This window comes from Crocuta crocuta, unplaced genomic scaffold (genome assembly GCF_008692635.1).
Source record: "Crocuta crocuta isolate KB4526 unplaced genomic scaffold, BGI_CrCroc_1.0 scaffold152, whole genome shotgun sequence".
Lineage (NCBI taxonomy): Eukaryota > Metazoa > Chordata > Mammalia > Carnivora > Hyaenidae > Crocuta > Crocuta crocuta.
The window spans coordinates 5,119,508-5,134,812 of NW_027528798.1; the positions used below are offsets into that span (position 1 = coordinate 5,119,508).

The following is a 15,305-nucleotide window of genomic DNA, read 5'->3' on the forward strand; positions in this document are numbered from 1 at the left end:
CTCTCTCTCTCTCTCTCTCTCTCTCCCCCCCTCTCCCTCTCCCTCCCTCCCCTTGAGAGAGACAGAGTACAAGCAGGGGAGGGGGCAAGATGTGGGGAGAGAGAGAAAGAGAGAGAGAAAATCCTAAGGATGCTCCATGCTCAGTGCATGTAGCCCCACACGGGGCTCGATTCCAAGATCCTGCGATCATGACCTGAGCTGAAGTCAAGAGTCTCACGCTCAACTGCCTGAGCCTGAGCCACTCAGGCACCTGGAACAGATCTCTTTTGATCAATGAGAATTACTGTGGGTTTATTTTCTATTTATGCTGGTTTGTTTTTTCTTCTTTTGTTTTTTTAACAAATGTAGGAAAACTGTGAGGCAGTGCCTCACAGAGCAACTGTCTATGCGCAGCTGGTGGAGTCCAGGAGGATGTGGTCGTGGAACAAGCTCTTTCCTGTCCGAGTGCATACCAGCTGTGGAGAGCAGGTCATCGTGCCCCCCTTGGAACTGGAGAGGTGCCCTGGTGCACCCTCTGTCTATGACATTCAGTTGAACCAGGTGTCATCTGCCGACTTCACTGTCCTCAGTGATGTGCTGCCTATGTTCAGGTACCAAGGAGCCAGCCCAGCTGACTGTGCTTTAAGATATTTAGTGGAATTGGGGTCCTTAGAAATTCTTTATGAGTGAGAAGGAAACCTAGCTGAAGTCACCTGCTTCTGAAGGCAGGAGTCCATCCAAACAAGTCTCACTGCTGGTGATGTCACCATAAAAGCTTAAAACTGGAATGTGTGGGCTTAAAATATGCTTAAGTTCTTGCATATTCTTCCACAGTGTGGACTTTAGCAAGCAAGTCAGTAGCTCAGCAGCCTGCCACAGCCGGCAGTTTGAACCTCTGGCATCTGGCAGAGCTCAGGTGGTACTCTCCTGGTGGGACATTGAAATGGACCCTGAGGGGAAGATCAAGTGCAGCATGGCTCCCTTCTGGGCACACTCAGACCCAGAGGAGCTCCAGGTAAGAGGCAGTAGCTGAGCACGTTTTCATGTAAATCAGGAAACTTGTCCACTTCTGGTTGTGGGAAAGTAGTATGTTGAACCTTAGATTCACAAGACTTTAGAGACAGAAAGGACCGGGTCAGGATCAGTGTCAGAGAAGAGTTAAAAAAAAAAAAAATCCCAAAAATGTAAGGCTACCTATCATAAGGTATAAAATAGATCTCTCAGCTGAATTCAGGCACTAGCAGGCAGATGGACCACGGGAAGCTTTGGCGCGCTGGCTCTCCTGGGTTCTAGCACAGCTCCTCTCAGCTGGCACCCCTAGCACGCCTCGCCCCCGAGTAACCCCAGAGGGCCTCAGATCAGCTTGGAATGGAGGACTGCAGTCTGTCTACAGACTTATTTTCTGTGTGGCCTCAAAATCTAGCTTTTCTAAAAAAAAAAAAACAACTACCTTTTCTAGCTCAATAGGAAGTGGGTGGAGGACGTGAACTACAGAAAAGGAAATGCAGAGTACTGTTTAACATGTGAAAAGCTGTTCAGCCTCCTAAGAGCAGTGCACATGTAAACTGCAGCGAGACAGGATTTTCCACCTGTTAGTAATAAAGTTCAGAAAATTTGGTGCCGAGCTGTGGGGAAGCAGGCCAGTGAACATCAGAGCTTCCGTGGAGCACAAGGAGGCCTAATCTGTCACCATGGGTGGGACGCCACATCCACACATTTAGGCTCTTGGACAGACTGATGTATGTGTATAATGACGTGTGTACAGGATACTCATGACAGCCCTGATTTGATAGAAAAGACTGGAACAACCTAGAAGTGGGGGACTGCATGCCTACCAGTGCTAAGAGAGCTGCCTCTCAGCACTGATGGAGAATAATCTCTAGGATGATTATTAAGTGAAACAGAAGTAGAGGTGAACAATGTGTGCTATGCCAGCGTTGGTATATTAGAAATAAAATGCATGTGTTATGAGTGTATATGTCTGGTGGGTGTGTTTAAAAATATATTTGGAAGAGTTCACGTAAATGGGTAAAAATCGTTGCTTCTGAGAAGGGGGCTAAAGGTTAGGGGTGAAAAGGAAACTTTTTACTCCACGACCCTTTTATGTCTTTTAATTTTCTCTCAAGTGCACTTGTTGTCCAGTCCTTATTCACACAGACTCAAAGGGAAAAAGCGTGGGAAAGGTGCTTCAGGGCCAAGGAATCAAACCTTCATTTTCTGCCTGGGAGGCCCTGGGGTGCCATCCTCTCTGTGTTCTCTCATCCTGTTACCACTTGCTGGGCCCTGGATTTATCTTGCTTGCTTACCTGTTGGTTCTAGGTGTAGATGCTATGACTTCCGAGGATGACCTTAGCTGCTCCCCTGCTCTGAGTTACTGCTTCAGCCAAAGGGTCATGACTGCTGCAGGATTACAGTCCTCCACCCCCTCCCGGGCCTTTAAGGTCCCCCTTCTCCCTTCTGCCCTCCAGTCTGGCCCTGGGCATGTGTGACTCCGAGAAGCAGTGTGTATGAACGTCCCTCTGGTCCTTTGCAGTCTCCGTGTATATTTGGGAGTGGGAGGAGGGCATCGGTCAGAATTCTCCCACAGAATTGAGATTGACACTGGGCTGCTTTCTTTCTCCTTGGGAGTGTGAGGGACAGAAAATTAGCATAAGAATATAAATGTTAATGATTTAATTTGCATATCTTCAAAGTGCTACTATGTCTATTTTCTCCTTGAATCCTTGTGGAAGAAGACTTGCTGGGGAACCACATACTGCCCAAACTGAAACTGAGACCCAGCCCAGTGAGTGATTGGAGCAGGGCCTTCTGTCTAGGCAGCAGTAGTGGCTGCTTGTCCCCAGGTCTCCTGACTTTGTGTCTTTCCTTTACCAGTGTGTCCTTCCTTTACCAGTGTTTTGTACCAGTTTGTGCCCTTCCTTTACCAGTGATGGCTTATGGACTGTTAGAAATTTGAAGAACTGTTTGCTAATGGATTTCTCTCTTGACTTCACTAAACTGCTCTTGGTCTGAAATATATTCAGTCCGTCTCACCTTGCTCAGTGAGTTCTGTCAGCACACCTTTATTATTATTTGTAATGTTTATTTTTTTATTTTTGAGAGCAGGAGCACGAGCAGGGTAGGGGTAGAGAGACAGGGAGACACAGAATCCAAAGCAGGCTCCAGGCCCTGAGCTGTCAGCACAGAGCCGGATTCGGGGCTTGAACCCACAGACCGTGAGATTATGACCTGAGCCGAAGTCGGACACTTAACCAATTGGGCAACCCAGGCACCCCATGTCAGCAGACCTTTAGCTTGAGAACTGGGGAGGCTGGTGAGTGAGAAGGACTTGATGATGATCAGGGAGCATTGTGGGAGCCCGGGAGGGGTCGGGGAAGGCTTCTTTTGTCTTTGGATCAATTTGGAGATTGGTTTTGGAGAATCTGTTTTTTCTTCTTTGTAAGTGTTTCCGTATTCTATGGTGTGTCTAGTTACATTGTCATTTTCTAGCTTTTATGTTCAAATAGACGTCTTAGTTACATGCGGATGTTATTCACCTGACTTGTAGTTAGATTCAATTCTGGGTAGTGCGGAATGCTTCCTGAGATGTAGGGCTGGTGTCAGCCTCATTTGCATCTGTGCCTGGCAGTGATCTTGGAGTCTCACAAGGGCTAAGTTTTTCTTCGTTCCTGATGACGACAGAGAATGAGTACAGGTTTGTCTCATCAGAGTTGAGCTTAGGCATCTACTTTTTAGGACAGTTCTTTCTTTTTAAAAAAGAGGCTTAAAGGTTCTGAGAATAATAAACCCCTTTGTGTAAAACAAAAATGAATCCAAAGTCACCCAAGGCCCTGTCACTGCAAATAACTCCTTTTGATCTCTTTCCATATGAACGGATTTTGTCAGTACTGACTTGTGTTTTCATGCTGCACTAGTCTTCATAGTTACTATTTTCAGTGTCTGTGAATATGCTGAATAAGGATTTGTAGATCCATTTCTGAGCTGCTGGACATTTGGGTTGGTTCCAGGTTTTGCTGGTATAAATCTGTAAAAAGGGTGTTCATGAGACTATAGCTTTTTTCCCTTTTTTGTTTGGGCTTTCTTAGCTTAGAATCTTGTATGCGGGGTTTGTAGTGCCAGAAAGGATCAACACAGCTTATTAAGTTGATTCTGGATCATTGTAAACCACATGTCACAATTTAGAGTATTTCAGGTCTTCAAAAACTATTTAATTCAAAACTATTAATTCGAAACAGAACAAAACCTTTCTGTACTATTTCCCCAACTTTTTATTTTGAAAAATTCTAAATCCGCAGAAGAAATGAAAATAAACATTGAGATGCCCTTTACTTAAATTTAACAGTTGTTTACATTTGCCATATTTGCTTTCTCTCTCCTTCCCTGTCTGCCTCCCTTCTTTGTGCCTATGCACACGTGAGGTGGAGGCTTGCACATGTACACATACACACCCATAGGACAGGCTGGAGTCCCCTCTCCTGAACCCCTCTTGAAGACTGCTTCCCTGGGCTGTATCCTTAAAGCCAGCAAGCCTTCAGGACATTAACCTACCTGACTTGAGAATCATCTTCTTTAACTCTTTGGCAAGAGTAGTCATCTGTAGCCCACCGCATGGTCTCCCTGTAAGCTGAGTTTTGGCTTAGATTTTGGCTCCTGGATTAGAAAAGTTGCTCTTTTGCAACTTGGGGACAGCTGATATCTCTGTTCCCTGTTTCAGTGGCGGNCTGCCACAAGAAGAGCCTGTTGTCCAAGGCTCAAGCCTCCACTTGGTAGCGCACCATGATGACTACTGTGTATGGTACAGCCTCCAGAGGACCAGGTATGCCCCGAGTCTTTTGGGGGGCGGGGAGCACTGGGCCTGTGACACTGTGCACTTATGTAAGTCCGGGTTATAAACCCTGTAGGGGCACAAGTGGGCATGCTTGCATCTGAACAGAATAAAATAAGAGCAAAAGTTTGTGACTAGATGTTTTAGTGCCCGTTGGCATGTACTCAGAAGAGACTGCCTTGGTTTTAGGGCCCCTATTTGGGAGAGACCTGGAAGAGAAGTCTCGAATTGAGGGATCCTCCAACCTCTAATGCCCACTTGAAAGCCAGTTCCTAGACTCATACCCTGTGGCGGATGTGGGTGTGCCCACCATGGCTTGTCTCAGTTTTACTGGGGCAGGTCCCTGTGCCATGCCTTCATGCTTGCTGGTGTCTAGCAGGTTATGCTCATCCTGTGTGTCTGTTTATTTCCTGGCCTAGCCCTGAAAAGAACGGGAGAGTCTATCCGGCACGCCCCGTGTGTGACTGCCAAGCTCACCTGCTCTGGAACCGGCCTCGGTTTGGAGAGATCAATGATCGGGACAGAACTGATCAATACATCCAGGCCCTGAGGACAGTAAGTGTCCGGCCGCTTGGGTGGTTATAGTCAAGAAGGAGTTTGTCGCATGGGCCTCAGGTCATTGCTTGCTTATAATTAGCTGGTTTTGATTTCTGTGCCACTTGGTTTTTGAGTGGGTTTCGGGTGGGCACTCAGATAGTAGCCCGGGAGCATGTTACTGGACTTTCTGAGGGCTTGTTCTCTGCTGTCCTGTGAGAATCTCTGCCTTGGAGCTGTACCCCAGCCCCCCTGCCTTTGTCCCTCTGGACACTTTGCCTTTATGGTCACTAGCAGGTCCTGTGAGTAATCCCAGGGGATTCAGCCATCCCATTCTTCCTTTCATGTGCTGCCTTCTTTCTAAAATTTTCTAAAATGTAAGTCTGGTTATGTAACCCTCCTGCCTGAAACCTTTGCTCCCTGCTGCATGTAGCAGGATTCTCAGCTCAGGACTATACAGAGGGTTTGGAGGAATGTCTTTTGGACCTCTTGGAGTCGTATGCAGAAATATGTGCACACATATGCACATGTATGCATTTTTGCAGGAGGGAAGATCCCAGCCGTCTAAAGTTTCTCTCAAAGGGATCTATGACCTGTAAAGGAATCCCTGCCTTTGGCAAGTCACTCAAAGGCCCACAGCTACCTATGCTGTAACCAGAGAGGGAAGAGGCTTGTTGTAAACTGGGAGATGGCCTCCAGCCAGTGGGGCAGGTCTTCAGCCGGACCTTCTAGGACAGCTTGAGGAGAGTCTCTTGACAGTGAGGTCTGGGTAGGGAGAGGTGGGTGAGGGGGGTGCATTTGGAGGGTGGGGGCTGCTTACTGCCTACAAGGCAGGCACGGCTATGGGGCCACAAGAAGATGAAGCTGGGTGTTGAGGGGGTAGAATCAGATTGAATGATCACAGAGTGAGTGAGTGGCGCTAGGAGAAACGAAATGTTTCTGTCAGTTTGCGGACAAGAATTTCGTTGCATACTGTAAGAAAACATGTGTTGAGGTTGTTATTTTCCTGCAGGTGCTGAAGCCAGACAGTGTCTGCCTGTGTGTCAGTGACGGCAGTCTGCTCTCCTTGCTGGCCCATCACCTTGGGGCACAGCAGGTACTGGACACCATTCTGCCAGCTTCCTGCGGGCAGTTCTTGAGTTTGAATGTTACGTGGTCTTGGTACACAGTTCTGTGACTAAAGGTCCTTGCAAGTGCAGCAGCCATACGTGTGGGGGCTTTGGGGTTTATTGCCTCTGTGTGCAAGCAGGAGTCAGGCTGCAGCCATTCCTATATAGCTGCAGCTCCAGTGTCTCAGTGCACCTTACTAGGATCAGTGCAGAAAGTGGATGTTATCTCGGGGTAGTGAGCACAGGTAGACTTGGTCAGGTGGTACCTTCTGCCTTGGAATTATCTTGTTGGTTTTTAACTTTTTTTTTTTTTTAACCTTTATTTAGAGGAAAAGAGAGAGAAAGAAGGGCGGGGGTGCAGAGGATATAAAGTGGGCTCTGCATTGACAGTAGAGAGCCTGCTGTGAGGCTCAAATTCAGAAACTGCAGATCAGAGAGAGAGAGCATGAGAGAGAGAACAAACAAGTGAGGGGAAGACAGAGGATCCCTAGCAGGCTCCGTGCTCAGCTCAGACTCCAGTGCAGGGCTCTAACACACAACCATGAGATCATGACCTGGGTGGATATCAAGAGTCAAGACACTTAACCAAATGATCCGTCCAGGTGCCCCTTAATCTTTAATTTCTTTGTCAAGTGAATATCTAACTAATAGGATCGTATTCTTTTTAGGTATTTACAGTAGAGAGCTCAGCAGCTTCTCATAGACTGATGAAAAAAGTAAGTGATTACTGTTACTAAACTAACAGGGCGGGGAGGCAGGTCAGGGGCCTGATTGCTCTGATGCTGTGCCAGCAGTAAGGGAGCTAGTTGGTCAGAGTTCCCACCTTGAGAGCTGGCATGGTAGTCTCCTGGGGCTGTCGCTGAATAGCAGCAAACATTTAGACTCTGTTTTTTATGGCTTTTCTCCTCACTTCACATAAAACTAAACTAAAATCTTTGCAATGACATAACTGAATTTATGATTTGTTTTTGGGACCTAGTGGCCAGGGAGTCACACTCACAAGCTGTTCTGACTGATTGGTTCCATGATGGTATTTCTTCACTGGGCCAGTGATTGGTTTTGATTTCCTCTCTGAAGGAAACTACCAGAACTATAAACCTATTGCTAAGTCCTGCTGATATGTCTGTGAGAGAAATTTCTTCTGCTGTTGCATTTTGCTTGGTGCACAGGACGCCCCTGGAGGAGAGGATTTTCACAAAGCAGATAAAAGTGGTGCTTAGAACAGTTTCCCGGAAAACTGCAAAGATGCAAAACAACTTTGAGATGTTTTTTTCTGGACAAAACAATACTTTCATTTTTTTTTCTCATAAGATTTTCAAGGCTAACCACTTGGAAGATAAAATTAATATAATAGAGAAACGACCTGAATTGTTAACATCTGCAGACTTGGAGGGTAAAAAGGTGAGTGGCAAGGGCTCTACATTTGCATGGACAGCACAGCACCGAAATGGCCTGAGTCCCCCTTCTCTGGGCCCTACAGTGGATCCTAGACCCAACTCAGCCCCTGTGAGGATGTGGTAAGGCATTGCAGAGATGCCTGGTCTGCAGATATATACACTGCTCTGAACTCTGTCCGATCTCTTCTTCTGAGGACTGAATGGCTCTATTGGGATGAATAGTCACCTGTTGTGGCCTCTCTGCCTTCCCCCTTTGCTCCAGCTCCCGTTCGCTCCCATTATTTTGGTTCACCTTTCACCGTTCTGCATACTTCTTGCCACCTCAGCAGTTGACCTTCTGTCCCTCACAGTTGGCCTTCTCACAACCCTCCACCTACCTCCCATGTGCCTCTGAAACTACTCCCATCCCTTAGTAACCTGAGATGTAAACACAGCCTTCTACTTTTCCTCTCACTGGTCCCCTGGGCCCTCATGACCCAGGGGCCTCTCCCTTCTCAACACATTTCTTTTTAGGTCCTTAAGAGACTGCTTTTTCCAGATTTTTCTCTTATTTTTCTAGCTGCTCTTCTGAGCTTTTCATGGGTGTCTCTTCCTTCAATTCATCCATCCATAGCAATGTTCTGATTTCTCCATGTCTGTTCTCTCCATTCCCTCTGTGTCTCCTCTCTGGGTGATCACGTCCTGCCCTGTAAGGGAATCTTTGGCCACCAAAGCTGGATCTGCAAATCTCTCATGTCCAGGTGCCAGCTGGACAGCTTTCCTTGTATATCTTGCAGGCCCTTCAAGCTGGAATCCATCATCTTTCTTCACCAGCTTTATAACAGCGTTACTGAGATGTAATTGACATACCATAAAATTAACCCATTTCAAGTGTACAATGATTTTTAGTAAATTTTTAGAGATGTACAACTATAACACATTCTAGTTTTAGAGCATTTCCATCACCCAGCCCCTAGCCCCAGGCAAGCACTGATCTGGCTTCTTTGTGTCAATTTGTCTTTTCTGGGCTTTTCATATAAATAGAATAGAACAATATGTGGTTTTTATTGTTGGGCTTTCACTAGTCACACCTTTGAGGTTCGTCTATATTGTAGAATGTGCCAGTATTTTATTCCTTTTTAATCCTGAATAATATGCCTTTGTCACATTTTGTTCATCCATTTACCTGTTGGTGGATATTTGGATTGTTTCTTCTTCTTCCTTTTTTTTTTTTTTTAAGTTTGTTTATTTTTGAGACAGGGAGTGTGAGCAGGGGAGGGGCAGAGACAGGAAGACAAAGGATCCAAAGCGGGCTCCGCACTGACACCACAAAGCTCAATATGGGGCTCAGACTCACAAACCCTGAGCTCATGACCTAAGCTAAAGTTGATGCTTAACCTTTTTGGCTGTTAGAATAATACTGCTGTGAGCATTGATATATGTCTTTGTGAAGATACGTTTTCATTTCTCTCAGATGCCTAGGGTTAGAATTGCTGGGTTATATAGTATTTTTGTTGGACTTTTTAAGATACAGCTAAACTGTCCAGAGCAGCCATACCATTTTACATCCCCATTACATATGAAGGTCCCAGTTTCTCTGTATCTTTACCAACACTTGGTATTGTCTGTCTTTTTTAATTACATTCATTTTGGTGGGTGTATAGTAATATCTCATAGTTTTAATTTGTATTTTGTCTGGTAACCACTGATGTTGAATACCTTTCCTGTGCTCCCTGTCTAACTTGCTGAAATCACTCATTTGCCCATTTTCCCCCGTGCCTTTTTTTAAGAAGAGTTTTTTTGATATATAATTCACATACAGTTCACCCACTTAAAGTGTGAAATTCCATGATTTAGTATATTCATAAAGTTATACAATCATCACCACAGTCAATTTTAGAACATTTTTATCACCTAAAATGAAACCTGTGCCTATTAGCAGTCAACTTCCCATCTGCTCCCAGTCCTGCCAGCCTCTAGGGAACCAATAGTCTACTTTTCGTTTATGAATTTGTCAACTCTGGACATACAATAAAAATGGAACCATGGGATATGTGTGGTCTGTTTGTGACTGGTTTCTTTCAAGGGTCATCCACCATGTAGCATAAATCAGTACTACATTTCTTCTTACTTTTAAATAACATTTCATTTCATGGATAGGCCACCTTTTGTTTATCTGTTCATCAGTTGTGGACACTTGGGTTATTTCTGCTTTTTGTTGCTGTGAATGATGCTGCCATGAACACTCAGTACAGGTTGCACTTTTTTTTTCCCCCCCGCATAGATGAGGATTAAAAAGTTATTCCAGTTCTGGGGAGCCTGGGTGGCTGAGTCAGTCAAGCGTCTGACTTCGGCTCAGGTCATGATCTCACAGTTTGCGAGTTCAAGCCCCCTACGTTGGGCTCTATGCTGATAGCTAGGAGGCTGGAGCCTGCTTTGGATTCTGTGTCTCCCTTTCTTTCTGCCCCTCCCCAGCTTGCTTTCTGTCTCTCAGAAACAAATGTTAAAAGAGTTACTCCACTTCTATAAGCCACTTTTAATGGTCCACTGGCTAGACTCTAGGTAACTAGAGTGGTGAATAGAAGGTGTGAGAGCAGGCATTCTTGCCTTGTTCTGATGTTGCAGGGCAGGGAGTGCTCAGGACCAACTCTCTTCTGTCTTTGGTGTTTCCTTCTCCATCTTTACCTCAGCTGGATACCCAGATGGCATCTCAGAATGGCCCCTCCCTTGATGTCCATCTGCTTGGGCCCAGCCCTGGGTGCCCTGTGTCCCCTGCATCTGTTGTGTCTCTCAGTCCTTCCTTTTGTATACTCCCTGCTCCTTGCCTGGACCACTGCAGCACTTACCCAAGTCCCTGTGGGTGGTGTCTCCATATGCTTCACAGTCATCAGAGAGCTCGTTCTAAAACACATTCCTTCTGGGGCGCCTGGGTGGCTCAGTTAGTTGAGCTGCCAACTTTGGCTCAGGTCATGATTTTCAGGTTTGTGGGTTCAAGCCCTGCGTCAGGCTCTGCTGACAGCTCAGAGCCTGGAACCTGCTTCATATTCTGTGTGTCTCTCTCTCTGCTCCTCCTCTACTCACTTGCCATCTCTCAAAAATAAATAAAAACATTAAAAAAATTTTTTTTAATAAATAAAATACAAGACACATTCCTTCTCATTTTGAACCCTTGATTAAAGCTTTTAGAAACCCTCTTTTACCATTAGGAAGGAATCCATCCTCCTTGACCTGTCATTAGCTGCCTTTGGGCAACCTGGCTCCTTTCCACTGCTGTGGCCTCACCCTTTACCATCCTACCCTGCATACACATGTGACAGGCTCTTGATGGGCCTTGCTCTCACACTCGTGCTTTTACCTTTGCATCCCTCTGCTAGAATCCCCAGTCCTTTGCTTTTCCTATTCATACATTTGTTCCTTTACTCAACAAACACATACTGACTATCTCCTCTGGGCCCGGCACTTTGCAAAGTGCTGGGGATACTGTGCTGCTATGTCCCCACTTCTGTGGTGCTCAGAACCTAGTGGGGAAGAGTGCTAGAGGAGCACTGCTAACAGTTTGTCCTGGTAGGCTTTGAGTGGGATATACTCGCAGGATGCCATTCAGGAAGATGTCATCTACACTGGCCCTTCCCTTGATGACCGTCTCTTTTGGCCCAGCCCTGGGGTCTCTCCACATGTCACCTCTGTCAAACCACACTGTACAAGGATAGCCCCAGCCTTGTCTGTTCCTTCTTCTACTCGCACTCCTGAGGACAGGCTTGTGTCTGCTCCCCGTCTTTGTGTCTTCAGGGCAGGTGCAGACCTGGTAGGTTTATTGGTTGATTGAGGGAATGAATACCCTTTTATTTCCATGTTTCCCATGAACCTTGTGACCTGTCCTTCACTCTTTAGCTGAATCATTCTAACATCTTGGCCCCCCTTCTTGCTCTGATTGCCAGATCTCTCTCCTCCTGGGTGAACCATTCTTCACTACCAGCCTGCTGCCGTGGCACAACCTATACTTCTGGTATGTGCGGACTGCTGTGGACCAGCATCTGGGGCCTGGTGCTGTGGTGATGCCCCAGACTGCCTCGCTGCACGCTGTGGTTGTGGAGTTCAGGGTAGGCCCCCCAGAAGTTGCAGAAGGGGCTGGGGGTGGGGGTCCTTGTTTTCTTGCAGAGACCTTGGGTGCAGGTAGAGCAGTGTTTGAGTCTTGATGATAGGGGCCTCTGCTTTTCTGTATCAGCACATTGCAGGGTTGAATGGAGGAGGCTTGCCTTTGTGCAAATGCGGTAATTTGGCATGTGAAATGGAAATGGCTGTGTGTTGTCATTTTACAATTATCCCTTATCAGAATAATTAAAAAAACATAAATGAAGAGTTCCAGAAGACATGCTGTGCAGCTCACTCTGTTCTTATTAAGAGCTGACGCTCCAGTTGTTAAAAGCATTTTGAGATGGAAAGTCAGCTTCTTTATGCAAGAAAAAATTGAAAAGCTTCATTTTAGTTTTCTCATCAAAGCAGAACCAGTCACAAAGTCATTTTGGGAAAGGCGTTTCTTCTTAAAACGATTTTGAAATGCTTTCAACCTGAGAAGTAGAGTGAACCCCATTTGATCTTTCTTTGATAAGAACAGCTTTACCCATTGGTAGCTTAGTGGCTCCATCACTGATTTTCTGGGCATTTCTTCTGTGTTGTTTATTTACATGGTGAGATTTTCATAGGAGTTCTGGCTTTCATGCCCAGGAGGGAGTGTGGGAATGACGCTCATTCCCAGGCATATATCCAAGAAACGGGACACAAAATTGGCCAGCCTGAATGCACTTCTGGTCCCCTCCCTCCCAGTGTCCTCACATTCCGTTTATAGGCAGGCACAGAGCCTCAGGAACTGGTTTACACATTTCTTCCCAAAGAAACCCCATCCTGGTGGCTCTGGTTGATTGTTCCCTGTAGAAGAGAACTTGGTCATGTGAGACTTGGCAGATTTCAATGACCTTCCTGGACCCTTGGTATCTCTGAGCCCTTTTAACCATGGGGGTCTCTTCCAAGTGTGTCAGAGCAGCAAAGGGCGCCTCAGGTTTGGGGCTGTCCCCCTGGCCAGCCTGACCTCACTGACCCTTCTTGTTCTTGTCACCACGGTTTCACGTCTCTGGGTGGGTGTGGATGTCTGTGTGCTGTCATACAGAACCTGTGACGTCCACCCCCAACTGGGTGTCAACAGGGCTGTGCCTTCCTCACAGGACCTATGGCGGATCCGGAGTCCCTGTGGTGACTGCGAAGGCTTTGACGTGCACATCATGGATGACATGATTAAGGTAGGTAGGGCACAGTTCCTACCTGTAGTGTCCCACCCACCCACTCCATGTGCATAGCTTCCTACCCCTCCCACTTGGCCTTCCTTTACACTGTGCAGGTGAACCTATTGATCCTGAGTCTGGTCCCATATGTTACCCCAGCCATCACCCCTGCCACTTGGGCTGTGCCCTGTACCCTCTCACTCCTTGGGTTTGTACATTCTTTGCACCAACTCCTGTTTGACCTTGAGGCAGCAGCTCAGAGAGATTACCTGTGGGTCAACTTTCCTGCCCAACCCTATTCTCAGCCGGACACTGATGTCCCCAGGCACTGTGATTCCTTGTCTCCCTCTAGACTGGGAGCCTCATGTAGGAGTGATCTGACAGCTGCAGTGCTCAGTAAAGGTCACTGAATGGGCAAGTGTCCAAGTGCCAGATGTTTTTACCAGTGTTGACATTTGGTCCTCAGAGTAGCTCATGAGGCAGGCAGTGTCATCCCATTTTAAAAAGGGATGAGGCTCAGGTGAGGGAACTCGCTAAAAAGGCACTTGTACATGGCACCTGGTAATGGAGAAGGCAGCTGGTTTGATCCAGGTGCGTGTGGTCTTCCTCTGAGGACCTACTGCCCCATCTGACTGTGGCAGTTACGCTGAGGGACCTGGACCAAGGAGGTGAAGGACCACTGGTGTAGACCTTGGAGACTGGACATAAGCCCCTATCCCCTAGTCCACTGGCTCTGTCTCTGCACACTGCCACCTCCCCTTCCCTTCTCAGCGTGCCCTGGACTTCAGGGAGAGCAAGGAGGCTGAACCCCATCCGCTGTGGGAGTATCCATGCCGCCGTCTGTCCGAGCCCCAGCAGATCCTGACCTTTGATTTTCGGCAGCCAGTACCCCCACGCCCAGTCCGTGCTGAGGGCTCCATTGAGCTGAGGAGGTATGAACAGGTTGCAGGGTGCAGCAAGTTCGGGGAGAGAGGGGTGGGCATTGCTTTCTGTCTAGTTACTGCCCGGGTGACTAAGCACTTACTTGAGCCACTTTCATGTGGGTGGGATGGTCTACTTTTCTGGGCCTTGTCCTTCCTGGTCCAAAGTGGCCCTGAGTGTATAGTGAGTCCCCACAGCCTCTGGGTGTGTACAGGTGGAGAGGGAGAGCCAGAGTAGGCTTTGCACATCTCCCCACATCTGCATCTCTCTTTGAGCTAAGTGTCAGGATGGATCACAGCTATAGAGAAAAGTGATTTTTGTTGCTATGGTTACCCATTGGGCCATTTTCCTGAACCCTGCTGGGAATTAAAGCAGGTTAGGAATTGGTAAGGGCTACTCATTGTGAGGCACAGTCAGGCCATCCAGCTCCAGCTCCCTTCCCCGGGAGGAGCTGCTGCTTCCCTGAGGAAAAACGCCTGTCCCATGGTTCCTCTAAGTGCTTGGCCAGGTTGCAGGGAGCAGGTAGGGCTCTGGGTTGTGGTTCTTGCTCAGCATTTTACCAAGTGGCCTTTAGTCAGGTGGAATGTTAGCAGCCTCCTGATTGAGCAGGCAAGAAAGATCAGAGGTTTCTGGAAAGCAGTGAGGAGCCGTGGCTGTGCCTGCCCAACTCTTGTGTGGCTGTTTCTGTGTGGCCCAACATCCCCACCCCCAGGCCTGGGAGGAGCCATGGGGCCGTCCTGTGGATGGAATACCACCTGACCCCGGACAGCACTGTCAGCACTGGCCTCCTGAAGTCTGCAGAGGACAAGGTAGTGCACGTGAGTCCCAGAGCAGGCCCGCCCTGAGAGCTGGTTACAAGGTAGCTGGATTGTAACTCCTCGGTGTCCCCGGGTTACCTGGTCCTGACTGGGCTGGAGGCTAGCCAGGAGGGGGCTTGGGTGCCAGTAGCCCTCACTGTCTTCTTGCTGCTTTTACAGGGGGACTGTTGCTGGAACCCCCACTGCAAGCAGGCTGTGTACTTCTTCACCATGACGGACCCCAGAGCGCCTCTGGGCAGCCCTCAGACTGTCAGTTACACCGTGGAGTTCCACCCCCACACTGGAGACATTACCATGGATTTCTCACTCTCAGACACCCAGGATGATGGGCGCTGACCCTTACCTGTTGAGAAATAAAGTGGCCTGAGGGCTCTGGGCTCTGAGTGGCATGGCTTTCTGGGAAGGAAGGTGAAGGTGCTTCTCTTTTCAGGGCCCAGCTTGGCCTCCGGGCTCAGAGTGCTCTTCCC

At 47.6% G+C, this 15,305-nt stretch overlaps 1 protein-coding gene across 1 annotated transcript in view; it reads left to right on the plus strand.

Annotated features, from left to right (window-relative positions):
* Positions 1-15,221, plus strand: part of PRMT7 (protein arginine methyltransferase 7) — a 44,049-nt gene extending 28,828 nt beyond the window's left edge. Inside the window, exons 7-19 of the mRNA XM_077755468.1 lie at positions 349-590; positions 814-1,007; positions 3,661-3,673; positions 4,694-4,795; positions 5,224-5,359; positions 6,351-6,434; positions 7,116-7,163; positions 7,759-7,848; positions 11,762-11,923; positions 13,043-13,117; positions 13,871-14,031; positions 14,733-14,829; positions 14,998-15,221. Coding sequence (XP_077611594.1) covers positions 349-590; positions 814-1,007; positions 3,661-3,673; positions 4,694-4,795; positions 5,224-5,359; positions 6,351-6,434; positions 7,116-7,163; positions 7,759-7,848; positions 11,762-11,923; positions 13,043-13,117; positions 13,871-14,031; positions 14,733-14,829; positions 14,998-15,174 — 1,581 coding nt within the window. The 3' untranslated portion in view covers positions 15,175-15,221. The remainder of the gene's footprint in view (positions 1-348; positions 591-813; positions 1,008-3,660; positions 3,674-4,693; positions 4,796-5,223; positions 5,360-6,350; positions 6,435-7,115; positions 7,164-7,758; positions 7,849-11,761; positions 11,924-13,042; positions 13,118-13,870; positions 14,032-14,732; positions 14,830-14,997) is intronic.
* Positions 15,222-15,305: the final 84 nt, after the last annotated feature.